Source organism: Lasioglossum baleicum, chromosome 9 (assembly GCF_051020765.1).
Source record: "Lasioglossum baleicum chromosome 9, iyLasBale1, whole genome shotgun sequence".
Lineage (NCBI taxonomy): Eukaryota > Metazoa > Arthropoda > Insecta > Hymenoptera > Halictidae > Lasioglossum > Lasioglossum baleicum.
Genome location: NC_134937.1, coordinates 17685875 through 17712101, shown reverse-complemented (window position 1 = coordinate 17712101; position 26227 = coordinate 17685875). Strand labels below are relative to the sequence as shown.

At 42.3% G+C, this 26227-nt stretch overlaps 2 protein-coding genes across 12 annotated transcripts in view; one reads left to right on the top strand and one right to left on the bottom strand.

Annotated features, from left to right (window-relative positions):
• The window catches only part of Urm1 (Ubiquitin-related modifier 1), a 386421-nt gene that overhangs the window by 175101 nt on the left and 185093 nt on the right, over positions 1-26227 (top strand). The gene's annotated exons all lie outside the window — the stretch shown is intronic.
• The window catches only part of LOC143212000 (uncharacterized), a 210876-nt gene that overhangs the window by 124666 nt on the left and 59983 nt on the right, over positions 1-26227 (bottom strand). For 3 of the 10 annotated variants that reach the window (XM_076430236.1, XM_076430234.1, XM_076430235.1), the window contains exon 2: positions 690-21141. The exons of 3 other annotated variants lie outside the window; for them this stretch is intronic. In XM_076430236.1, coding sequence (XP_076286351.1) covers positions 690-876 — 187 coding nt within the window. In that variant the 5' untranslated portion in view covers positions 877-21141. The remainder of the gene's footprint in view (positions 1-689; positions 21142-26227) is intronic. 4 more of the 10 variants (XM_076430239.1, XM_076430241.1, XM_076430237.1 and 1 more) reach the window with 3 other exon arrangements.

Below are 26227 nucleotides of genomic sequence, written 5' to 3'. Positions count from 1 at the left end.
TAGTACAACTCGACGTCAAGCCAGGCAGCCGGAAATTTTCGAAAATCGAACTTTGTATTAGGAGAATATGTTATCGAAGGAGGTGGCACGAAATTCAGTAGCACAAGTCAACGACAAGTCAGGCACCCGCAAATTTTGTTTTAAGAAGTTTCGCTGCTTTTGCACTTCGAAATCAGTAGTGTAACTCAATGGCAAGGCAGTATGTCATGATTTTATACGGAAATCAGTAGTATAACTCAACAACAACTGGAGCGTCCGGAATAAATAGATGGATTAAGAAATAAATACGCATATACGTTTTTTTATTACATTGTCTTTATTTATTATAATCTTTAGTTTCTTACAATTGATTTGGAAGATCTTACACAAAGACCCGCAGTGGAATTATTACGCAACAAAAGATTCTATTTTGCCATCGAGCAAGTATTGGGAAATTATACTTCGCAATGAAACTACGAAAGTCGCATAGAGATTCGCAATATAGCGATCGATCGAACACCTCGGCAAAGATAGATTTGATCGAAACAATTTTAACGCATATTCGAAGGGAATATTGTCAGACGCTTTTATTGACAACGCGACTCTTTGGCCGAACGAAACCTGCCATCTTGTTTCGACGAACACTATGATCCCGAGGTGTATGCGGGACGGTGAGCGGTGGAATGTTTACCGGAATTCTGACGGCTCACCTGTTACACCTTTGTCCCGTGAAAACCGGAGAGACGGAAACTGCGTTCGCGAACGTGCCCTCGAACTGGTTCTTTGTACTTCCGCCTGTTTCTGAAACGGTGGCAACACGAACTGTTTCAGAAGGAGAGACTTTTTCCCTTCGAGAGATGCGCCCGAGAATTTTCTCTCCTCTCGTGTTCGGACCATCAAAGAACACCGACTTCATTCTCCTTTTCCTGTTCCTCGGAAACCCGGCGACCTTTCACCAGCGTTTCTGCGATGAGAAAAAATATCATCGTATCAAGCTGGCTAATCCTGGCTTATTTATAAAACGTCTTAAACTATTTTCATATACAATTTTAAATCTATATTTTCTAGTTAATATTTTGCAAAATAAAATGTTCGTTACCGTGCTATTTTCGTACCAAAAACTGCAGAGAAAAGAGAAAAATTCCTGTTCCGCTAACTGCGCCAAATTACAATTACTACAAATTTCGCGTCGGCCAATTACAGCAAATACAATCTATCCAAATCGAATTTTCCCTGTTACAGAGTGTTCGTTTAACGAACACTCGATCAACAGGGAATGCAATATCCTAGCGGCACTAAATTGGCAGAGTCGGTAGCACTAATCTGTTCTTCATTACGGCCGGGCAGTAAAATAGCGTGAAACTTTACAGGTAACGATTCCACGTTTCATTTTCTCGGACACGTTTCTGCTGTCGAAGACGCCGCGCCGCGCCGGGGTATGGGTCGGCCGCGAAAGAATTTGTCGCGCGCAAACAAGCGAAAATTTCCTCAAAGCTTTCCTGGGGAAAAAACGCTCTTAACGTTTCGCAGCCGGCCTTATTTGTGATTTAAACGAAACCTTGGAATCCGCGGACCGCAACATTTTCCCCGGAAGCCGTTCTTCTCTCTCCCGGAGGCAAGAACAAGCCAAAACGTACAGAGGGAAACAAACACGGAGCTCCGACCGCAATACCCGACGTTCCCGTGCGAAACGGACGAGACTGCCGGGCATTTCCAACCGTCCTACCTAAACCGTGTTATCTTCTTTTTCTCTCTTTTTGTTTTTGTTTCGCGTCGGGGACGCGGATTGGCCGGGTTAGAGGCACCGATCCTCTTTCTCTCCGTCTCCCTCCTCGAGGAACGAGAGTAATCGATCTGTCGAAGGATCTCCGTGCCAATGAATCCGCCGGACGCGATTACAAGCGAAACGAGCTTCGAGACCACCTATCTTTCCTGGACACCATGTCACACCAGTGGACAAAATTTTAAGGCAGCTTGGAAATTGTCAACATAATAGGCTTTTGTATTTTATTGACGGAGGACATACACCTAGGTGGTGTGGTTGCCATGTCACTTCTATTGAATACTTTTCAACGACAATATTTTGTAGAGAAGAGTGTGACACAACTTATGTACTAAATATTTTTTTAATGTAACCATTTGTTGAAATAAAAAAATTCTCAAAATCAAGTGTTTTCAATCATCAGCTCCAGATATATAATAAATTTTATCAATCGAGAAGAATTCACCTTTATCAGCTTCAGATTTTTGAAGAGAACTTTTATATGAATAAAATTAAATCTGTTTGTTTGCTTTTTATCCTGTGTTATTCATTATCTAAAATTGATTAAAATTATTACCCACCTTACTATTTATGTGTTATCAGACCTCACCTTGCGAGGGTTAATCTCTTCATCGACGAAAATCTCTTTTAGGAAAAAATTATGAGCGGATGAAGATTAAAGCAGCAGACAGATTAAAAGATTCCTGTTAGATCCAATTTATTAAAATTATAAATGGAAGACCGAAACTTCTATTTGGCTTTCATGCTTGTCTTTCTCTATTTTCTTTGACGATTTAATGAATCGTTGGAAACCGGAAGTGTACCTTTCACAGTATCACAGGGATATCTCGTTAGTTTTCTCTCGAGGAACCCGTGTCCGAAATCCTTGGAATTCTACGGCCACCAACAGGATCTGGTACACGTGACTGACATCGGAAGTTCGCTAACTGGAAAATTCGGATTCTTTTTGTAAGCTGGAAAGCTGAGGATTTCGGTTAACGTGGGAAGATATTCAGCTTTTAGTTCGTCCTGATCCTCGGAACTGTTGAGAGCTCTTATATGATTCGTTGATGGTCTTCTACAGATTCGAAACATTAGAATGCATTTAATATTCAAATATAAATTTCGCAATTAAGAAAGTAATTATTTTATTGATAGAATATTTTCTTCAGTTAAAATTAAACTTCTTAGTTGGAATTCATACAGCATTCCAGTAGAACATTTGTAGATTTTAATAATTTATACAACGCGATAATTGAAATAATTAATATCGTTTATCTTACATTAATATTCATTTATTGAAAAAAATTCTCAGTTATAATTTAAGAAATTTACATACTCATGTATTGAGAAATTTTAGTAATTCATAAACTGATTAAAACATGTAGTCATTTTGAAATATAAGTTTAGCGATTATGTTAACGAAGCAATTCGAACGAGATTTTCCGAAAAATTAACTAACGATTCTGCGGTAGAATTCTACTTCGCAGTGGTTTCCCTAATAGTAGATTCTAATCGAATTCATGGCCAACCTGCAAATGAATAGGACCGGACTAACTTCTGACTCTCATGCTTCGCAAGATTCGCAGTTTCCGATTGGTAGAACCCTATAATCCTCGGCTCTCGTTAAATCTGAGTTATTAGTGCTTCTGACCTTTAAATTGCCGTTACTGTAAGCTTTCGGTCGCCTATATATCCTGTAACTTGTAGGATTTGTAGCTTCTACTTCGCAAACTTTCGGATCCCGAGTCTTTCAGTTTACAGGTTTTGTGGTCTCTGTATTGTAGTGTGCCGCTGAATACCAGCATGCTCGGCATTCATCTCCGTAGCTCGTTGGTTTTCAAGTGCGTGAGAATTTCCGGCCGAGAGACTAGTTTCGAGCTTTCTCTACGGTCAGCTTGTGCGATTCCTCACAGTCTCTCCCCGTTTCCTACTATTATATCAGTCGACTATGGTTTTCACCTTCTCGATTTTCTGCACGTTGTCAACCTGTCGAAAACTGTATTTTTACAAATAAAAAGTATTTGAATAGTGTATACAAAATCATTGTATAAAGTAATGATTCTACATGCAGAAACAGAGAGTCGAATAAAAAGAATAACATTTTCGCGTTCGACGTCTTGTTTTCGAGAAAATCAAGTTTAAATCGTTGTTACGTGTCTGATCATGACCAACCTATTCTACTTCATACTTCCACTCTCGCAGAATCATTAGTATTACATTAATTCGCCTGTACCATGATTTTGGAAACACCCTGTATTTAATAATGCACGCAACACTATTCCTTCGTGACAATCAGAATTCTTTCTAATGCAGTTTCTATTCATTTTCCGATCTTTAGGAAAGTGTGCAAACATTTTAAATTTTAATCTACACGATAATAAATCGTTATCGTTATATTTTATCTCTCATTTCCAAAGGTTCGTCTACTCGTCTCGAATTTCGTTTATGTCTTTATTTTTTATTTTAGAACACTGCCATTTTCGATCACCCATCTTTATTAAAAATTGTGTTTTACGAAATTGGAAAACGGAAAAAATATGTCTTTTTTTCTCCTGAACGCGCAGTTTTTTAAAAATATGTTTTTAATATTGCATTGTCATCCAGTTCTGAGCTATGTTCAAAGTTTCAAGTCTCTAGCTTATTGGGAAGTGGTTTAAAATTCGATTACAAGATTTGACGCGTACAACAACAACAACGACAACTCGGCAAGCTAATATAAGCGCGGTAAAATATTGACGCAGCAAAGATTAAAGTAAAGAATATAATGTGTTGCTCATATTCCAATTTAGTTTTATATTTATCTTTTATATTTTGGAAGAGTGCAATTCTTGATCAGCCGTGAATTTTTAGAAGATTATGTTTGAGTAAATTGGCAAATGGGAATGATTGGGCGGAATAAAGGAGGGAAAAGTATATTCGAGGGAGAAGGCGATAACGATGAGCTCGAAACGGTCTCACGACTGTGTGGATGCGCTAATTAGCGTTGCAGTTACGACATAATCGCCTGTACTTTGTTTCCATTTAGTAGACTTTTTGCAACCGGCTCCTGAGCTGTTGCTCATCTCCCCCTTATTTTCCCTCGTTTGCCCAGGCCGCACAATTTTTACTTTCGCCCGTTTTAGCTTCTTTTAATTGTTCCGCGCTTTTTCCCGTCGCGGATACTGCTTGTCTTGAGCCTCGTGGAAATTAAACGTTTGCTTTACTCCCTGTAATTCTGCATTTGCGTCCGAAATATCAGTTTAATGGGGAAAAACGGCCGCGGGGGCTAGAATTACTCGGCAAATTACGGGAAGAGGGATTTTCTTGTTGAACAGATGAATTCGAGCAACTGGAAACACTTAAAAGCGTCGTAAAAAGGTCCTCGAGTAACACGATTCTCGTCTATTAAACGTTACAGTAAATAAATCCACGAGAGATCCACCATTTGTGCTTTTACAACAGCATTTTGCGAGAACTCCTTGGGAAACGAGAAAAAGTAACACAATCTCAGAGATAAATATTTTCTTAATTTCTATTCTCTCATTTTCTGTAGCACAATTTTTTTTCTGATTGCGATGAAGTACACTTGTTACAAGAAGTAGCAACAATCTTTCATTTCTAAAATTACAATTTTCTTTTCGCTCATTTTCTGTAAGCTGCCTAATTTTTCTCGTTTCTCAAAGAACTATAAATGGCAACAATTCCCTTAAATTCTGCAAAGTGTACGATTTCTCTCCGACAATATGAAACATTTCTACAAAATATGTAATTGTGCTTATTCAATTTCAGCAGAAAGCAAGAAAGAATGAAATAAAAATATTTCACATGTACAATTAATAGAAAATGTATGGTGAAAGAGTAACTAAATCAAACACTAGAAAAGTTATATTGTAATTAAATAATAACGCACCATCGCTTCGAAAAGAATTCACGAAAATTGCGAAATTTTCCAGCGTTTGCGCGAGAGTGCCCCCGAAAATTTTGACCCGGCGACAAAGGAGGTTTGCATAAGTGTAACCACGAGTCCAGTTATTAGATCTCCATATTTCGCGGAGCGCTGAAACTGTTCTCGGTTCCCATAGAGAAGCCCCAGCGCAAAGAATCCTGCTCGTATTATCCTTACAAGAAGGATTCCATCTCGCTCGCCGCAATTTCATGCCGTCTTTCAATTCTCGTCTACCGTCCCCCATTTATATTCTGCCCGTGCGCATCCTTTCTTCAGCTTTACACAAAAAGGTCTCTGCGAAATCAAGCGGTATATGTTTACAGGACAGAGTCACTGTGGATAGAAATCCAGCGTGTTCCCGCGGTAGACGTGCCGCGAGATGAAGAAAATAGCTTTACGAAAGTTCGCTGGGAGCTTACATCGTGGAAACCGTCCTTTAACTTCCGAAAGAAGATTTTCTGAAATATGTATTCAACGGATTAAAAGAATATTTCCGTGATACATTTCACGTTATGCATAAATCGATAAGCCAGTGTTCGAAGCAGCAATTCAAATTAATCGAGCGAGCCAGAGCAGCAACGCGGACAGACACGTCCCCCAATATTTCAGGCCTCGAAGAGAGTCCCGCGTCTTCGCCGGCAATTGTCACGACGGTTTTCATCGTTGACCATGTGCCCGTTCAGTATCCCCCGCTCCTTCCGAACAACCGAGGAAATGCAATAAGGGAGTAAAGCGGGAATCGAAGAACAATAGGGGATGACAGGGGCCGGGGCCGGGGCTCGGTGGAAGACGAGCAGGGAAACGAAGAAACAGAATCCCGCGCGGTCCTCCAGGCACGTATTACCCCTTTAGTTTGCGGCTGGAGATATACGTCGACCTCTTGAAAGCACTGGCGAATTCTCTCGAAGGGATGAACGGTCGAGGGGCGGCCGCCTCGCTTCGGAGTGCTTAAACCGAAAACATAATCAAATCTCGCTGAGAGCTGCTGCGGTGCAAAGTTACTAATTGCTTAATTTCCCTCGACTTGCTCCGCGCCGGCCTCTTTCTCCGTCTTTCCGCGTCCCTCTCTCTCTCTCTCCCGATTTCTCCGTGAACCATCCCTGTTTCTCTCGATGAAATCTCTAGCCTGGTCGCGTTGTCTCTCTCTCTCTCTCTCTCTCCCTCCCTCTCTCGCCACACCCCCTTCTTTATTTACACCCGCCCCCTTGTCTCGTCTCTCTTTTCCTCGAGGGGGATCTTCCTGATCCCCGTCCACTCCCTTGCTTACTTTCTTATCCCCACCACTCTACAGCCCCGCAACTCACCCCTTACTACCCCCCCGTTTCACTATTCATTCCCTCCATTATTACCTCAGCTCATCCTTTATGGTTTTTACTTCTCCCGTTTACCTGCTCCACTCGAGTCTCTCCTCTAACGTGCCGCTGCGTTTGCCAGTTTCACGGTGTTGCCGATTGCTCGTTTGCCCTGACATCATTCGAAATTGCAGATTTTACTCTATTCATTAGACTGTCCTTTCTGAAGGGACGTTGCAAATCTAGTCAGCAATTTAGATGTCCCTTTCGAGGGACAAAAACGCAAGGTTCTTGTAGAAAAATTAACACTAAACGTACCGAGCCTTAAAACTTTTAAGGCTTATCATAAGGGAGCATGTACCAGTTACTTTCAATGCTCGGTAGGTTTAGTGTTGACCAGAAAAATGTCGCGGATATGTTCGTAAAGCGTTCATCAAGATATAATAAGAAACAAATGAGTCTGGTTCCTAAATTCGACTTACCGAGTAGCGGTGAGATTAAGTGAGAATAGTGTCTGTACAGTGCAAGTGGCGTTGCGGACATTTCGCGCGTATCGAGAGGATTACATTGCGCTGTACATTTGTCGGTATCATTTCAATCTTGAGTCATTTCTGGTCGTTTCTCGGCGAGCTCTCTATCCTCCCCGCGGTCCAGCCATTCTGTCTGCTAAACCACTTTGGGAAGACTGAGGGCCGGGCAGGAAGAACCTGTGGGGCGGCACTTGCGAGAGGAAAAAAGAAGAGGGCGAGAAGAGGAGACAAGCAGGCACGGCACGGCACGGCACGATCCTCCTCACGACGCAGGAGAGAAATTGCGCGCGAGGGAGAGAATCTTTCCCGCTGTCGCCAAGTGTTATTCCTTGTCCTCCGGGTCGCCCTCCATTCCATTTCGTGGTGGTCCCCCGTCGTCGTCGTCGTCGTCGTCGTCTTCCTCTTCGTAGTCTTCGTCGGGTGCGGCTGCACCAAACCGGTCCAAGGACAAATAGATTGCACTTGCCAGCGCGCGCCAGCAGAGCTAATGCTCGCGTACACACGGCTACAAAGCGCTACAGCTTTATTCGACGATGGTTTCTTAACGACCCAACCAGCCAGGGAACACGTATGGCTCCCAAACGCCGGCTGATTGCGACCCGCGCCGTCGGGACCTGCAAGAATTCGCCTAATTGCGCCGGAATCCAATTGCTTCGGCCTGTTCCCCAGCGAAAATACCGCCGAGACCGTTTGCCGGACTATTTACACTTTGACGTGCGCTCGCTGCGAAATGTGTCAATGGCTGTTGCTGCTGAAGCGACCATTTTCTTCGGGGATAGAGGAAATTAGGGACGCGCGGCCGAAATTGTTTTAGGCAAGCAGATTCTAGATCACGAAAGAAGGTAATCCTGTTTGTGACAACCTGATTATTGATCGGACATTTTTTTCAATTGTTTCAAAACAATTTTTTTACGTACTCTTTTCCAAACAGTTTTTTTATCACGCCATATGGGAGTATATTTCTTTCTTTGTCGATCATTTTCGTGTTGAAGGGGTGAAAATAACTGTTGAAGTTCGGGGTGGAGGTGTTGCACGCCTTCGAGTAAGTTCTTCTAAAGTACTATCTAAAAATAGACATGTTTGGGAAATACTGCTTAAACAACGCTCAACAATTTGTACAGATTCTTCGATGAAACGTACTTTTATATTTAAAGAATTTTCACGCCATCCTTTGATATTAAACATTGAAACATTCGAGATGGAGATCCAGTTTCCATTGTGTTCGCTAGAATTCCGCACGGTATGAAGTGACTGTCGTCCGGCGCGATTTTACGACTTACACAGCGACCGGAAAAAAGGAACGGAAAAAATCCGGCAGCGGAAAATTGCAATTTCGCGAACGGCCGCGAGCACCAGCTCGTTACATCAAAATTCTTGACCGTGTTTGCGCGACGAGCGGTCGCGCGCGGCGCATTTCGCCGCAACTCATCAAAATTCTTGCCTACGCTCCTCTCTCCACCGAAATTCTCATTGATGCACCAACGGCGTGGCGGCGCGGCTCGCGGCGCGGTCGCCGCGGCTCCTTTCGTTATTTCGGCCGAGCACTCGCTTCCTCGGGGAAGAATGTCGCAATTTCGATCGGCGCGCGCCCCGAAAACAACCAAGCGGAGGAGAAGAAGCCCTCGTTCGTTACGTCGATTACGTCCTTCCGAGCGAACCCTCATTTGCATCCGCGAGACGGTTCCCTTTATTTAAATCTGCCCCGGTCGGTCGGACGAACTCCGGCCAATTCGTCAAGATAACGAACGTTTTTTCCTTTCCCTGCCCCCATCCCCGCCTCTCTCGGACTCGTTGCTACTCTACTAAATTAGTCGCAGTGGCCCTTCGCCGATCCCCACCCTCTGCGCATTTTTGCTAGAAACTGGTCGCAACCTTACACAGGCTGTCACTGTATCGACGGTACCAACCGTGGAGGCGTGGATGAGTAAAAAATGTGGAGCACACCCAACTCTCTTTTACACGTCAAATATGTTCGCAAGAACCCCGGGCAAACAATTAAATGAAAAGTGGATGCAAAAAATATTTGGACCTGAAATTTGTGATATTTAACCTGTTCTAATTTCGTAAGAAACAATCGTACAGCAATAAAATTGGGCTTGTTCTAAAGCATGAAGATTCTACTTTTGCACACCATTACCAACTTTTCTCCAAGTTATTCTTAAATGATTTGGCAGATGAGAAACTAGATATCCATCTTTCCTAAGAATGCTATAAATTGAAACCACTGTGAAAACATTAAGAAATTTTTTTCGTCAATGAATTTTCCACAGGTTTGAAGATTAAAGCCTCCCCTTTACAACGATACCTTGAAAATTGATGTACGATTTTTTTTCGCTGTTTTATGGAACCAAAAGAAGGACCAAGTTCTTGTCCAAGCACCGTGAGAAAGTGGAACACGGTCTGTTTGAAAATTCATTCAGAAAGTAATAATAACTAAGACAGGCCATTGCGCAGCATCCTTCGACGACTATAATTATTTAGTTGAAAAGACCAGTATACGAGTTGTCGCTTTATTGCAGAAAATTTTTCTGTGGGGTCGATTGTTCCTTTGTTCTAAGCCTTTACTCGATCAAACTGTCGTAGTAAACACGATATCGATTTCAGACTTCAGTTAAAAATTGCTCCTGTTTCAAAGCTGTCTAAAGTAGATGCAATTATGAATGTAATTGTTTTCTTAACTAGCCTTTCTCGCCATTAATTATATCGTATGTGAAAATACGTATTTCCGTATCGCAAGAAGTATGCAAACCGAGATATCGATGGATAAAAATATGCGTGGCATTTTCCTTCCATTAAAATTTCCATATCGAATGTTTACAATAATTTTCGATCACTTGATGAATTCCAGAATCTCTACGGGTTAAAACCGATCTCGATCCAATCAAACTCATTTCACGATAATGCCTGATTGTATGTAAAAGAAACGAAAATATGGATAAGCGAGAACGATTGTCGCCAGTTTTGATTAAGGTAACATACCCGTGAATAATTATATTAATAACGTTCGTTTGTTTCTAAAATACGAAATCAATCAATTAGTATTCGATTACACTTGTGTCTGATCAGCAACGGCCCTATTCTATTCATGATCAGCAGTCTGCGGATTTACGCGTTTATGAAGAACATCAGTGTGTACAATTTAAAACAGTAAAATGATTAAAACAACTTAAGAACATCGGTGTATTATTTTCCGTTTACTAAAATTGTTAGAAAGGAGTAAATTCCGATATTTCATTTATACTAAAATTGTTAGCAAGAAATACATTCCTATATTCCATTCATTAAAATTGTTCATAAATTCGCAGTCTAATGATATCTCACTTAACTCAAAATTTCAAGTTGAAAAACAGCTTGTAACGTTTGTAAAAAATCAGAAAGATGTAATTTCCGATTACAGTAATGTCTCAATTAATTAAAATAAAAGCCAGCTAAATTGCTGAAAGGGACCACTGTGCGACGCAACCGAATCCCCCGAAGCTTTTGCGTCAATTGAGACATTACTGTACTGACAAATCGAAGAACGACCATATTTATTCGTTCGTTGGCAGTTCCAATTTTCGGCGACCCAGTAACACCGGCCCCGCCTTGCAAACACAATAACGGAGGCGGCGAATGATCAAAGTGGACAGCGAGAGGACTGCGACAGTGTCTCAGGGGCTTAATTTTTCACGCGCGGGAAGCATCGCTCGCTGAATTCTCTGAAAGGGTTACATTGTAACGCATATGGCCGCGCCGCGACGCATATAACATCGGTTCTTGCGCGACGGCCTTTACGCGCGATCCCTTTTTCCGTGGAATCTTTGTCTGCGAGCGAAACAGCCTTGTCAGCCGAGGAGGAGGGGGCAGGCAACTGGGACGACGAATATAGTGGCATTACGGGCTTTATTTGCGGTACGAGGACCGACTGCAGTCACCGGAAGAGCACTACGCCCACACACACACACATCCCTGCACCGGTATAATTGAACGACGTTCATCTTCTAGACAGTGGCAAAACGAGCGCTCCGATATACACGCGACGTTGGTCAGCGTAGCTCTTTCCTGTCCGTCGTTCATTCGCTCGGTTGGCGTGTTTGTTCATTTTACATCTCCTCCTTTTTTAACCGGGCTCGAAACGAACTTGTTGCGTTTTTCCAGAAATTGTTCTCTCGAACTTCTTTGTTTCCTCTAGGAAAATATAGGGTGTTAACAACCACTATGTACAGAAAGAATAAGTCGAAAGAATGGTTTTTTCTTTTGATGCTTTGTTTTCGAGAGATTCGAGTTTGAAAATTCGGAGAATGTCTGGCACGTCTGACCATGACCAACCAATTCTACTTCCTGCAGTTTGGAATATACACCAAGGGCATCCAAGCGGAGAATGAATAAGATAGTCATCAGTGAGAATTGCGACTAAACTTCTGTGATTAAACATCGACTGAAGCAACTCGGATACAACGTTAACAACCTCACTTCGCATCTGAGAAGTTACAGGTGACTAGACTGTGGATCCTTCAATCAAAATTGTCCATGTCGATAGGGCAGGAAAGAAGTCGAATAAAAATGTATTTCTTCTGTCGATCATTTCAACAAGTCGAAAACATTGTAATGACTAGACAGCGGATTTTATGCATTTATAACAGAAACGAGTAGGTGTAATTTAAAAAGAGTAAAAACCTTAGAAGAATTTAAGCATACTGCGATATTATTTCCAATCTGTTAAACGTATTAAAACAGAAAATAAATTTCTACTTCGCTCCAGTTTGTTGCAATCCAGCAAGAAAATTTTTATTTTGCATAGAGATCCGCTGTCTAGTAATGACACTCGACAGACCAATTTTATATTACTAAATAGATAGATTGATTAAAAATAACTAAGTACATACAACTCTTAAACGCGTTAAAAGCGATAAGAGAACAAATCAATTTGCATGTGACTCCTACAATCAAGGCTGGCAATTTTTATATTGCATAAGGATCAGGATAAATTTTTCCCTTTCGCTCGCGATCGACCAAGATTCGTGCTTTCCAAGAGTATGAAAAGCAGGAAGAGCCACCAATTATGGCTCGAATAGGATAATCATGCACGAAAACGACGAGCCCGAGTGTGTCCACGCGGCATTGGCCGAGCGAAAAGCCCGGGCCATCCCATCGCGACGAATATAAACGACAAAGGGTCTCCGCGTTGGCGGACAAAATGGCATCGCGTGTAAGTCCACAGTGTCGTTGGGCATAGACTCCGGGCATAGGCCGGAGGATTGGGTTCTCTCCGCAACCCCCAGGTGCATCAAGGGTTCTGCGGCGATACGAGAGGGGGTTGGATGCAAATGAAGCGGGGCAGGGGGATGGAACCAGAAGAGCAGAGAGCGATAGAAAACGATAGGAGGAGGAGGATGAGGGAAGAGGTGAGAGAGAAAGAGAGAGAGGCTAATATAACGCGAGGAATAGAACTCTGTAGACTCGGTTAATTAACGGAACCCACATGGGACAGGTCCGCGTTCTGTCCAGGCAGCCTCGTCTCCTCTTTTAACCCTTTCACCGCACCCCCACCCTCGAGGCTTCACCCCTGCCACGCCGCAAATACAGCTGCGAGAGGGCGTACGTAAATAACTTGCGCGTCCCTTATCCGGCTTTGCTCGTGCCGAACCGGCGTGGCATGGCGTGGCATGGCGTGGCGCGGGAGTGAAAGAGGCGAAGGTGGACGACGACAGAGGGTGGAAGATAAAGTCTCTCTCTCTCTCTCTCTCTCTCTCTCTCTCTCTTCCACTCTTGCTCTCTCACTCTGTTTCCCTCCCTCTGTCTTTCGACGACCAGGGGAGAAACGGAAGAACCGAGGGCGAAGGAAACTCCGTCCGGCGCTTAATTAAAGAAATCCTTGTTTACTGCTGGTCGACGTCGGCTCCTCGCTTTGCTTCAGTTCGTTACGTAACAGGTGTCGTGAATAAGTAATTTAGGTGCCAGTCTCGAGGAGCCGTTCGAGAATTCCATTATGTATTTATTGACATTTACGATCGTCGACTCGGCTCAGGAATTCCCGAGCTCTGCAGCTGTACACGCGGCCAGAGATTCTCGCTGGAATTTTTATGGGGAATCGCCTGCTGCTCTTGTTACCCGATGATTAGAACCGCGTCCTCGTGCAACGTTGTTCTTTGGTGTTGATCGCGAATTTGGTCTGCGACGGGATCGAGGAATGATTCAAGCCATAGAAAGATTAGATCCTGCTATACAATTATTAGAATGTCGCATATGATGGGAAGAGTTTAAAATGATCTATACGTGTGCCAGTATTTTGGCTACAAGCCTGGTCATTCTTTCTACTGCCAGGAACTGGGTCACACGGTGATTTAGACGTTTCGAACCTTAGGCCCAAATAAATCAATCACGCTAGCAAATAACCGGAGGCGAAATGGTCCCTGCGAAGGGACAAGTGGGAGAAGTTCTTCGAGTCGTTGGATTTCTTCCTGCTAGAACTTTGTCTACCTCTCACCCTTTAGAAGAAGCTTGGAGACGAAAAAATTCAGCGAGGCCTGACCGAGTGTTGGGAGCTTTAAACATTTCGTATGTCTATTTCCCTGACGTTCATCAATATAATTTGAAATTTTTGGTATCATTGTCTTCTTGTAAATTTTTAGAATATTTTGAAACAAGAAAAAACTGTAGCAAAAAGTCCATTGAACCTTTATCAACTGTCAGAAACTTTAACAATTAAACAATTAAACTAAATAATAAATATATAATAATAAATAAATTAAACACAATTTCTTTTGGGAATTTTTGTGGAGAAAATGTTACAAGAAACTATTGCTACGATTTTCTGGGACAAGATACTTAAAGTTGCAAAAAAGAAAGGAATGTATCGAGTTCAAAGCTTTAAAGATTTCACGTCTAGTAGAGTATTGATTTTCATAAATGTTTACGTAACATTCGAGACTGGCTCTCTCAAATGAGAAAGAATATTTTCCAGGAGAAATAGCTGACTGCTGGATCCTCGTCGATTAAGCATTTTCCACTTCTGCCAGTCAGGACTTTAAATCCCTAAGATATTACACCCTTTTCTATAACTGTCTGCAGGTTGAAGACAGATTTGACAGTTTGGATGATGAATGCGGGAAACGGGGGTCGAATGACCCCGCGCAGATGCAAGTAATGAAGATATTGAAGCGCGCACAGTCTGCAGCACGATTCCCCCAGCAAAACTTCTTGAAAAATTCAAAATGAAATTTTTTCGCGCAGACTTCAATTCACGGGGAAGTCCAATTTTTACACTAATGTGAGTTTGAATACCTCCTAACACCATTCTCCCAGAAACCGAGTGTCTTTTTAAAAAGGAATTATCCTTCATTTTTCGCTTGTGCTTCCATAAAAGAACGTGTGCGCAGTGTTGCTATGGAAAGGTGAATTAAATCACATAATCTTTTTAGTTATGCCCGCTGTGTGAACAAGAAACATCATGACCCGCGGATTATTATATTTTTCACCCGGGCCATTTTTCCGGCAAACGATTTTACTTTTAAATGGCTTCTCTTTCGAAAAGTCTCTCTCTCTCTCTCGGAAAAATGTCTATATCATCTAATATTTCCTCGTGTCATTTTTTCGCTCGAGCACTCTCTCTACATAAAATATTCGCCGACCTCGTTTTGCATATTCATAAGCTCCGACCGCACCCTGTTATTGTCAATGAAATATTTTCTTTTAATTTGAATCCTGACATTTTTTCCCTCGTCGATAATATACAGGGCGATCGGCGGCTGGTGGTACAATCAGGGGCGATTGCACATTAAAAAATAAGTGGAAAATGTAGATTTGAATTTTTTCACCCGAGACTTCGTTCTCGAGAAAATCGAGTTTGAAATGGAAATCGTCTGACGTGTCTGATCATAGTCGACCAGATCTACTTACAAACGAGTAGCACAGTATAAAAACTCGCTATGTTAATTGTAGGAAAATGTTGGGATATTGCAATCTGTTTTAGTCTCATAATTATCAGTTTTATTCTTTTTACTGTAATAGAATCAGGAGACTTGAAATTTGCAGATAGAATACATTGGCTACAAAATTGCGTTTGTTTAATGTCATTGCTAAAAATTGGACATTTCATATGCAACAACCTAATACTTCGCTTACACAAATGCTTGCGAACTTGGCGGATTTTCAAAGTCGATTATCTCAAAAAAGCGGTGGCTCGCACGAAAAAATTTTATTGTATATTTTTGACTTATTTTTTAATGTAGAATCGCCCCCTATTCGGTTGCACCGACAGATCATTCTGTACTCTCGCTGATAGGGTTCAAATCCGAGTCCGAGGGCGCAAAGGTAAACCGACGAGCAACCTTTGTTTCTTGTATCGTCGCACCGGCCCTTTAGCAACAGCAAAGGGAAAGGGCCGACAGACTGAACCCAGGTTTCCTGTCCATTCGTTGTGTAAACTTACACTGGCTCTTTCGCTCGGCGCACCTCCACGGAGAAATAACATGGAAATTCTCTGCCGCGTTCCTGTGTAACCGGACTAGGAAAACCGGTCGAAAAGCTGTCGTCCAGTGCTTGATGACGGATCTGGACGTTTTCACATGTTTGTACACATTGTTCCCTCGGAAATTTGCTTTGCAGAAATTCCCGCAATTCGATGCTCGAATCTTTCATCTGCCACAACAAATATCTCTTTCTCGTACCACGATGTTTACCCTCTGAGCGCAGCTCAAGTCCTTATGCAAACTCACATTTTCTTACTTGATTTTATAAAAAAAGTAAAATGCGGAATCAGCTTCTTTCATGATAAAAGTATTACTTTATCAAAAGTGCATGTTTACTCTATTTTTTATATTTATAGCACGATTGTCTAAAACAGTAGAAAATAGTTTGACTACGTTTGACATTGTTAAGCGTTTAATCGAGAGCTTCGTGAAACTTTATGTAAATAATAATGAATGCGTTACATACACGTTTGCACCTGTGCGCAGTGGTTTGTACAAACATCGATAAATGCAGTTTGTCAAGGTATTTACAGGGTGAACATTGTAAAGCGTTACAGACGAACATCTCCGAAAATATTAATTGTGCGCAAAAATGTTTCAGATGAAAATTGTCCAGTACCGAGGGGGACATCATGTGGTTGGACTTTTATTTTTTCCGGGGGACATTCCAAGGTGAGGAGAAGGTCACATACTTTCTGTATCATGAATCGATAGACTATCGAATACCGAGTAAAAATGTATCGTCTTCCATATGTCCTAAATCTAATAGTTAACGAGATATAATAGAAACAATTTTCCTTCTTCTGTGGATAACATCTCGTTAACTATTAAGAAGTATCGATCTATGGTATAAAAAATAGGACATTTCATTTAAAAAAAGAAAGCTGACCTTCACGTGTACCTCACCTTGGAGTGTCCGCCGGGAAAAATAAAAGTCCAACCACATGATGCCCCCCTCGGTACTAAACAACTTTCATCTGAAACATTTTTGCGTACAATCAATATTTTTGGAGATATTATTCATAATTTCTATTTTGTCCACACTTATCGATATTTTCAGTGGTTCGTTCAAGGAATCACAGTCAACTTATTTTTTTCAGAAAACCATCGAACGCGTGATATCAAACGGCAATTATTATGAATTATTGTGGAAAATCAACGTAGCACGATTTCCCAGGAAGTAATTATTGAATGATTGACTTTCCCATCAAAAGGGTTTGATGTGGAATAAATGTGTGACTTAATTAAATGTTTAAATACGGTGGAAACGCATAAAATTCGCAGTCTAATTATCAGGAATACAGGGGACAGAGAGGCGGAGGCCAGGCGCGAGAGACAAATTTTCGATAAATTTCGTAAGCCGTCAATCGCCGCGTAATTAACTTCCGGTGACAATAGGGCCCGCGTTCCCTGTTCACGGAGCTGCAGACCGGAGCGGCGTAACGCCGAACGGAAACTTGACGGTGTATCAATTATCCGCGAACTATGAACGCCGTGAAAGCATCGATTCTCAATTATTATATGCCCGTGGCCGCGGATCTGCCGCTGCGTCAGCGAGAATACCCTGGAACGGGACTAATTAATCGCGCTACGTCGACCCGCCATTGGGCGTATCTCGCTCATCTAGCTGCGCATAGTGTTCCAAGTAAAATGTACACGATGTTTACAAATTTTCAAGCATCCTGTAATTAAGAGCCCTCCCTCGTTTAATGTGTTTCAACGCTTTTCAAAGCGGACACGCTGCCACACGCGAATATCCGCAGCATTGAAATCCAATGTTAACGTTTCCGAATCTAATAATCACTAATTAACAATAATTCTTTGTTTCTTCATCAATAATAATTTCAAGACGAACACTATTTCTATCAAAGGTGTCAAATCTTCCGAAATTTTATGATACATGAAAATTTATCGAGACCGAGATGCGTTAAAGAAAAACTATTCAACAAATATATTTTTTTAAAATATAAAATATAGCGTGGCTACTATAATTTCGCGATGGTTAAACGTATTTATCCATGCTTGATTAATTAGAAGGGACCGGGAAACGCAATCTTTTTCTGTGGTTTCTCCTAAGAAAAAATTCACCTCAGCTGGTAAAACTTGAGGAGGTCCTTTTCATTTATGAAAACGACTGTCACTTAGGAGACGAATTAAATGGGACGGAATACTAAACGACTGTTTTAAACTTTTTCAGACGTTCAGAGGTTTCTTGCCGGACCTAGTTTTTCTTTATTAGCCTTCTCCTGGAGAAAGAGCAGGTCTTTATGCAAAATGAAAATTGTCTGCATCAGTCCCAAGAAATAGGAGCTAAATAGAGATTTCTTTCTTCAAATGTTTCAATCACACGAAACTAATATGTTGACGTAAATTCATTTAGTACCGTTTTAAATTAACATATCGATGACACAGCGTTACGCGATGTTTGGTCAAATGTGATAGTCAGTGAACCCACTTCAATGGTAGAAAAAGTTAAATAAACGACAACCTCATGTTCCCTTATAAAAATGACAAGATTGATTTTATTTAGGCTTTGTGCGGCTCCTGTTATAATACGTGCACTATTAAAGATATCTATACAATCGTTTCTTATGAAATCAGTTTTATTATTTTTCTAATCTTTCTCAGTATGTGTATAACTAACGTATAGATCTACAAAACATATATTTTAAATTTTCTTTGACATCTTTTCTTTCAATTCTTGGAAATCTCTTTTGTACATCACTTCCAATTGATTATAAAAATCAGGTCGTTTGGTACAATTATAAAAAAGTTATTAGTTTTTAAAAGGTGTACGAATAGTTTGTACACCTACTGTATACATAATTATATGTTTCCAATTATCTGTCAACAGTTTACAACTCTGAACAAATACTTTGTACACCCACTGTTATATATATAATTATAAGTTTTCAATTATCTATCAACAGTTCAGAACTCTGAGCAAATACTTTCATCTCTTTCGATCGTTTCTCCCGAATCCATTCGCGAGTGTCTCGGTAACCCAATTTCCACCCCTGTCGATCGTCGACGTCCCCGGCTATCATACGATGGATGTTTCGTGTTTATTAGATCCCGATTTATTAGATCCCAGCCCCCATCATCTGGCTCTCCTCGTTTTTTCTCGGTCCCGAGCGGAGAGAATAGCGCACGTGTTCGACGGATGCTCGGGTTACACAGGGGTTGGCTCGGGTGCGGGGGTTTGGAAACAGGATAGAACGGAGTAAGACAATGCCTCGGTGTATCCGAGCCGAGAGGAAATGAGATTTATATTAATTTCTGCAGCCGTCGCGGGAGTACGCGAACGCCGCCGACGCCCGTTGTCGTTCGCGATCCCCCCTTACCGTCGCGCACCGCCCACGCCTCAACCCTTTCTCGCCGCATCAATCCCATACCCGCACGAACCGACAGCCGGAGATTTGTCTCCAGCGAGCGTTCACGTTCCGAATGTTACGCGCTCGTCCTTAATTCGATTGGGTCGCGTTTCTCCGTCGACGACCGGTCGATTTAATAGCGTCACGCTCCGGTGAGATGCGTTTCATTACACGGACCGATTACAGTGCATCTGCGCGACTCGGGCTAGACTACTGTACCGAATATGCAGTCGGTATTCTTCCCTCTGTTTTCAACCCTCGGCCGGAGAACCATTCTTATAACTCGACCACGGATTTTATGAATTTTCTCTGACGAAAATAGGTAGGCACAACTTGAAATAGTAGAAAGGCTAAAATAATTTAATTGCTGAAGTTGTTAAAATGATAAAATCATTTATAAATCAGAATGAATTGCTATATTTCGCTCCAGTCTCCTGCAATTCACGCAGACAATCGACTCGAGCAATCTTACCCTATAATTATAATTTCAATAATCGCGAAACAAGAATCTGGAACCTACCGGTGGAAAGTTTAGTGTTAAATTGCACCTGCTCAGTTTCGTGTTACACGTGTATAAAATCAGCAGCCTACTAATCGCAAATTAACACGACCGAAATTGCAGTTACATCGGTGTTACAAGAATGGAATTGTGCTGGAGTGTGCATCGAAAGGTCGTTCGCGTATCCAAACAGCCCGCAGCGACAATTCCCGGTCTTATAAACGTAATTTCGGAGCCGAGTGTCGTCTCTCCGTGCAGATTACGACACTGTTCCGAGGTGAAATTTCCATTTTACTCCGAAAGTGGCGTATGCTCGATGTCGCTCCACCCCGCGCGCAGCAGCGAGAAAAGGGCAGGTTGCTATCGTTGTCGTTATCATTGCTCGAGGATAGCGCGAATTCGATGCCAAAACGGAAGCTCGTTCTCGGCGTTGTCGAGCACGATTCGGCGTTTGGCATACTTCGCGGGCTTTGTGACTCGGGCCGGGCTTTTCCAGCGCAGTAAACGCGTTCCTCGACTCGTAATGCGCGCGGGATCAGCCGCGAAAGGAGCCGCGAACCGAAAACAATACCATTCGCTGTACCGATCAGCGTGCCGTGTTTTAACGCACAACGGGAAGGTATTTCTATTTTCTTCCGACAACGGGATCTCTCTTCTTCAATTAGTTCTCGAATAATTTCCTGTCCTCGTGGAACGAGAAAACACGGTGCTAGACAATTAGAGGAACACGCTGGGGACCGTAATTCGTAATTAGACCGCGAATCTTGTGGATTTAGGACAATAAATGTGTGGATAAAATGAGGCAATAAGCGGCTTAGCTGACGATTCTAAAATTTACCCTGTCACTTTTTTGGTGTTTAACGCCTTGGCTACCACGGACGAGATATCTCGCGCTCCGGTACTGACCGATAAACGCTTTTGACGAGATATCTCGCCACGTAGCACCAATATTTCGACACTATAGATAAATACAGTTACTCGAATAAATATTCGGACGCTCTAAAAAAAAAAACGATAACTTTTTAAATATCGTACTATACGATTTGAACTTTTTTTGGGAAGCTCTTTTAGTAACTATATTCTGATTTGTAAAAGGAAGAAATGAATAAAATCTTTATCTCGGGTAAAATGACCGAACACAACAGACAATAGAATAGACACACAGTGTTCCAAAAGTGGATCTACAGTCAGTGTTCCTAAAGTCGCTCAATTCGCAAACGTGCAGAAGAAAATAGAGAAGCAAATGTCGATTTTGTGAGAGTGATGTTTGGATAAATTGGAAAGTAGTAGTAATTACCTGATTCTGCCACAGTGGTCTTCAACGAATCTGCAACGTTTAAACAGCGTCAGAACAATGGAGTCAATCAAACTTATTCATTTCACTATTTAATCTAATGCCGGTGACAACCGACGCGGTTGACAAAGTACAACGTTGTGTTCTTTAATTATGAAGCCGCGGTAGAAGCCTTGCGACCGATTGTCACCGAAGATCGGCGATGGCCCCCGAACTGGGATCGGCCCGTCTGAAGACGCACGACATTCCGTCAATTAAACCATTCAATAAACTCTGCAAGTACGGGCAATAAAAAAAGGTTCAAGTACCCAAATTCCATCGAGTTTAACGAGAGGTATCGCAATAACCAAAAAAATCAATAGTACTCCCCATTTAGGGTGGATTTATAGTAGAGCAGCGAGGTGAGATCTGTGCGGTGAAAAAAAAGGAAAACAAAGAAAACACATATGTACTTTTTCATTAGTATGTGTCGAAATGTTGTCACGAATGTTGTTTTCTTTTCACCGCGCCGCTATCATCGATATCTTCGCAGCTCCACTATAAATCCACCCTTAGAAAAATGTTCGGCTCCGCCCGAGTTCACCGAAATAACGTTTCACCTCGAAGCGTGACGGATCAGACTGATCCAGTGGCCAGCAATTGTGTACGTTTTTCACTTGAGAAAATCTGAAATGATTTTAACGGGCTCGGGGTAGTGTTGAAGGGCCGCGGACACCGAATTCCACTCGAAGGTCCAAGGACGCACGTTGCGAGAGAAGTCCCATAACAATCGGGCCGCGGTGCAAGGCGTCGTGCGTGCACCTCACCTGAACACGTGACCATAATTCCCCCGGGATGGTTTGCGGTGGTGGTCGAGGAGGGTGGCAGGGCCAAGACAGGGCACATGTACACGTGCGTGAGCCGCAGCAACGGAACGGTGGTGCGCGGCAAAGCAGAACACGTGACCGGCTTACGTAACGTAACTCCTATTGTAATGCGCAATGACAACGCCATATATTAGCTCGGGTTTGCCGGAGAGAGACGGTGTTGGTATGTCGTTGCCAGGTAGCGCGTGTCGGAATCCCCTTCCTCCGCAAACCCGGTCCCGGGGCTGCGTCGACTAAAAGATTCCACGTCTCGCAACAGAATCGTCGACGCGGCTAAATTGCGTTCATGTACGAGCTCCTTGCGAAATATCGCGAGGACCTGCGAGAGCACACGTGTGCTCCACTCGCGACGACACCTGGAGAACGAATCTCTTTTGTTGTTTCCCGGACGTACTACCTGGAGCTGCGCTAGGACTCGACGTAAAGTCCGACAATTAAGATCCTAATATACAGATACAATCATAAGACGTAAGAGTATTGTTCTATACAGGCATAAAAATATAGTGACAAAATTTGTTGTAGCTCATTTGTCTCTTCAATCGTTTTTCTACGAAACTTATATAATTATATTCGCGGCATTTTTCTGATTCAAATGAGTCCGAACACGACACAGTTTGGATCGTGTATCCTTGTTTAATCTTCGATACAGTGGAGCTTCTACTGTCCGAATGAATCAGTAAACAATAATCGCACAGTTTTCTACAATGAATTATCTATTTCTTCTAGTTCGGATAATCAAGATTCCACTGCACCGTGGATTAAACAAGCAAACATCGGCTCGGAACAGCGTCGTGTTTGTACTCGTTTCAATCGGCAAAACGTCACGAATACTAAGCAGCTTGAACGTCGAGATTATTCTGATGGAACTGATGAAATTCCTTCGCAGATAAGGCCGTTTCGATTCCAGGAACGTGGTGTTCGCGTCTCGCGCGAAATATTACGTATGCGTCGCTACGCGCCGCGCCGCGCCGGTCGGAAGGATTAGTATGCCACGCAAAATAAACCATTCCGGTTTATGCACTGTTAGAAAAATTAGTTCTATCTGAGGCCGGGGCATCTGATATACAACGCACGCAGGCCTGCCAACCGGAAGCAGCGAAGAAGGAAGCGGGGTGCCGGGAGGCGCAAAGCCCCCGGAGGGCAACAATTGTGCATTCATCGGGCCAAGGGGCCTCTAATTAAAACGCATTGTTTATATTCTTTGCAGGAAGCTTCTCCCGCTACCACCATCCCTCCCTTCGACCCCCGGAAAGCCGACTAGACGCGTTTCTCGTCATCCCACGGCTCCCAGGGGTTCTCTTACGCAAACTTCCCTTCTAACTCGTTCGAGATAAAGCTGAACGGATATCGTAGGCTACTTCGGAAACGTTCGGACAAACAATCGGGCCGGGGCCCACGTTAACTTCGCTCCGGACGCTACTTCTGAGACACTTTGGCTGTTGCTATACCCAGGGGGCTGTAGATTCCTGCGAGAAACACAGGATATTTTATGGCTGCCGGACCGTGTCGGCGATCGTCGCACATGAAAATGCAGATCTAGGCTTTCCGGAGGATTAGGGACATTCGTGTGCCAATGGTAGTAGTCAAAATCGTATCACGAGTAATTTTATTTTCTTCTGTGTCTATACAGTCCATTGTTACCTGCACAAAAACAGGTTTGATTGTCTAAAAAATTAATTTATAATATTGATTTTAATCCTTACGATCAGTTTTAGAGTTGATTGTTTGTTCGAACCAGGAAACATGTTTTTAAACATAGGGTTGGAGCTAATCACGGCGGAGACCGGTCGCCGATAGAAAAATCGTGGTTCCGACAGGCCGGGAGTTCGGTGTATGCCAATTAGTGGAAAATTGGATGCAGGGCGATACGTTTCACGGCGACGAATTACGTTCGTGACTGAATGAGAAAAGATGGCGACGAAGATCGAGGGCGGCGAGCAAAACGAGAGAGAAAGGGGAGAACGAGGAAGCGTGGCCAGCGCGTTTGAATCGGATTTGCCTGGGACTTTCATTTCGCGTCCCCGTAACTCGTGCCGAGGGTTCGCGACGTCGACGGACGTGCCACGACGAGCACTTCCCTTTTTCTCGGCGAGAATTACCGTTTCGATACAAATCGTGTCCACGTCTCGACTCCGACGGAAGTACTCGATTTTACTGTCGGGCAATGAAGCGCTGTAACGCTCACTGAAATTTGCAAAATCTGTTACTGTCAAATTTCTATATCCTTAGAAATGGTTACAAAAACGTCCTAGGTTATCCCTCCGCCACTTTTGCTGTTCACTTGAACTCAAAAAATTGTGAACATTGCTGTATCACTACCAATTTATTCAAATCAATGGAACAGGAAAATTGGCTGAAGTGATATTCTTTTTTTCAATTATTTCGGAATTGAACTTCTCCAGCAAAACAGAATCGATAATAGACTTTCCGTTAAACTTTCACTTTTTGCATAAAAATGTGCAGCTTATTCATCTATGTCACATTTTTATAAAGTACATCTCACAGTACAAACCGAGATCAAATGATTTACAGCGCCTAAAGAAAAGCAAATGGATGAATTTTCGCCCTGACCTAGCCGATCAATTATTTTTTACCAGGGACGCGGACATAATTGCAAGGGAATGAAATGTACAGAAGGAACAAGAGAGCAAAAGGAACGAGAGAAATACAGAGTGTCGAAGCTCATCGAGCTTAGAGAAGCTCCAGTTACAGCCATTCCGGAACGGAGAACTGTGTAGTTGCGTACAAAGTTGCGCGTACAGATAGAACAGGCTCGTTCGAAGGGGGAAAAGTACATGGCCTCCTAATAAAAGTACCAGACGAGTCTCTCCACGTACCTTCCACCTTTTTTCCCTTTTTTTTCCCGACACCTCCCTTCGTACAGACTGCAAACTGCGCCTCTCTGTCTCCCTTTCTCCTCTTTCGTCGCTGCCGCGCCGTTTCAACCCCCTTTCGAACCCCAGATCCAACCAGCTATCGCGTTAACAAGCATATTTTACATTTCATCGCGGCCACTTAACACTACGGCCAACGCTACTTTGCTACGAATTGGCTGCGTGACACGCATACAGTAATCGCTGCGATAATATGGAGTGTTAGATATCGCTTAATTATTTACAAGGTTTCGAGGGGGTGAAGTACCCCCACGCTTTAAAGAATTTATTTTCTTGAAGCTTGGGGTTGAGTGATGTTTTATTATCGATTCGTATATTCCACTTCAATTTTTTAATTATACTTTATATTTTATTTTACACTGTGCTTCATATTTCACTTTGTGTAATTTTAACCATTTTTATATAATGGATTAAACATGTATCAATCGTAGCAGTATGAAGTAGTAATTTCTTTTAAAAAATGTATCATCTTTCAATAAATAAATCCGAATGTATTCATTGACACTAAACCTACCACTCCCGGTCAAAGGACCGGTTTCATATTTTTCATTTCACAGTTATTGAAATTATGAACTTGCTTGCATGGAAATTGATTCAATAAATTTCTTTATCCCAGCAGACATTGTCATTTTTGTAACGTAAAACATCTTAATCGCTTTTAGCGGTCGGTAGATTTAGTGTTAAATCTGTTAAATGACTTGTCCACATGCCAAACTTCCACCCTTCTGTATTTGCTAAATTTATATAAAACGTGATGAAGGTAATATAATAGTAACCACGCGTAGATATAACAGTAATAACACGAAAACCACAAAGGGATGAATATTTCAGAGCACGTTAAGCGGAGTTCGTCGCGGTCTGATAACCTACCGAATTAATAAATTTATATTTGACTTTTAGCTTTGCGAACCGACTTATGAAAATGTGAATTTCCATGAATATCCACGGTCTAGTTACAAACGCGTAGAATCCGTTGTCTAGCGATCGCAGGGATTAGTATTCTTGGTACGCGGAGCGTGGTTTTCGGAATAATCATGGAGAATTATGAAACCCGCGCGGGTATACGCTCCGACCCGTTGAAAAATTGATATTTTATGAGACATTTTAGAATTTCGAGTGTGTACTATCGCCGGATTATTCGAGCGGAATCTCGATTGTATAAACAACTCGGCCAACCGATTGTACACACTGCTCGAACGGTTAAATCTAGTTGGATAATCGTCCGACGATAATGAATATTTATTGCAAAATATGCATACGTGACGCGCTGACAACGTTTCCATTACTTTAATCGGCTTCTATTCTGATTTTACACTATCACTTCCCGCGATTGTTCCGCGAGATACATATATATATTTA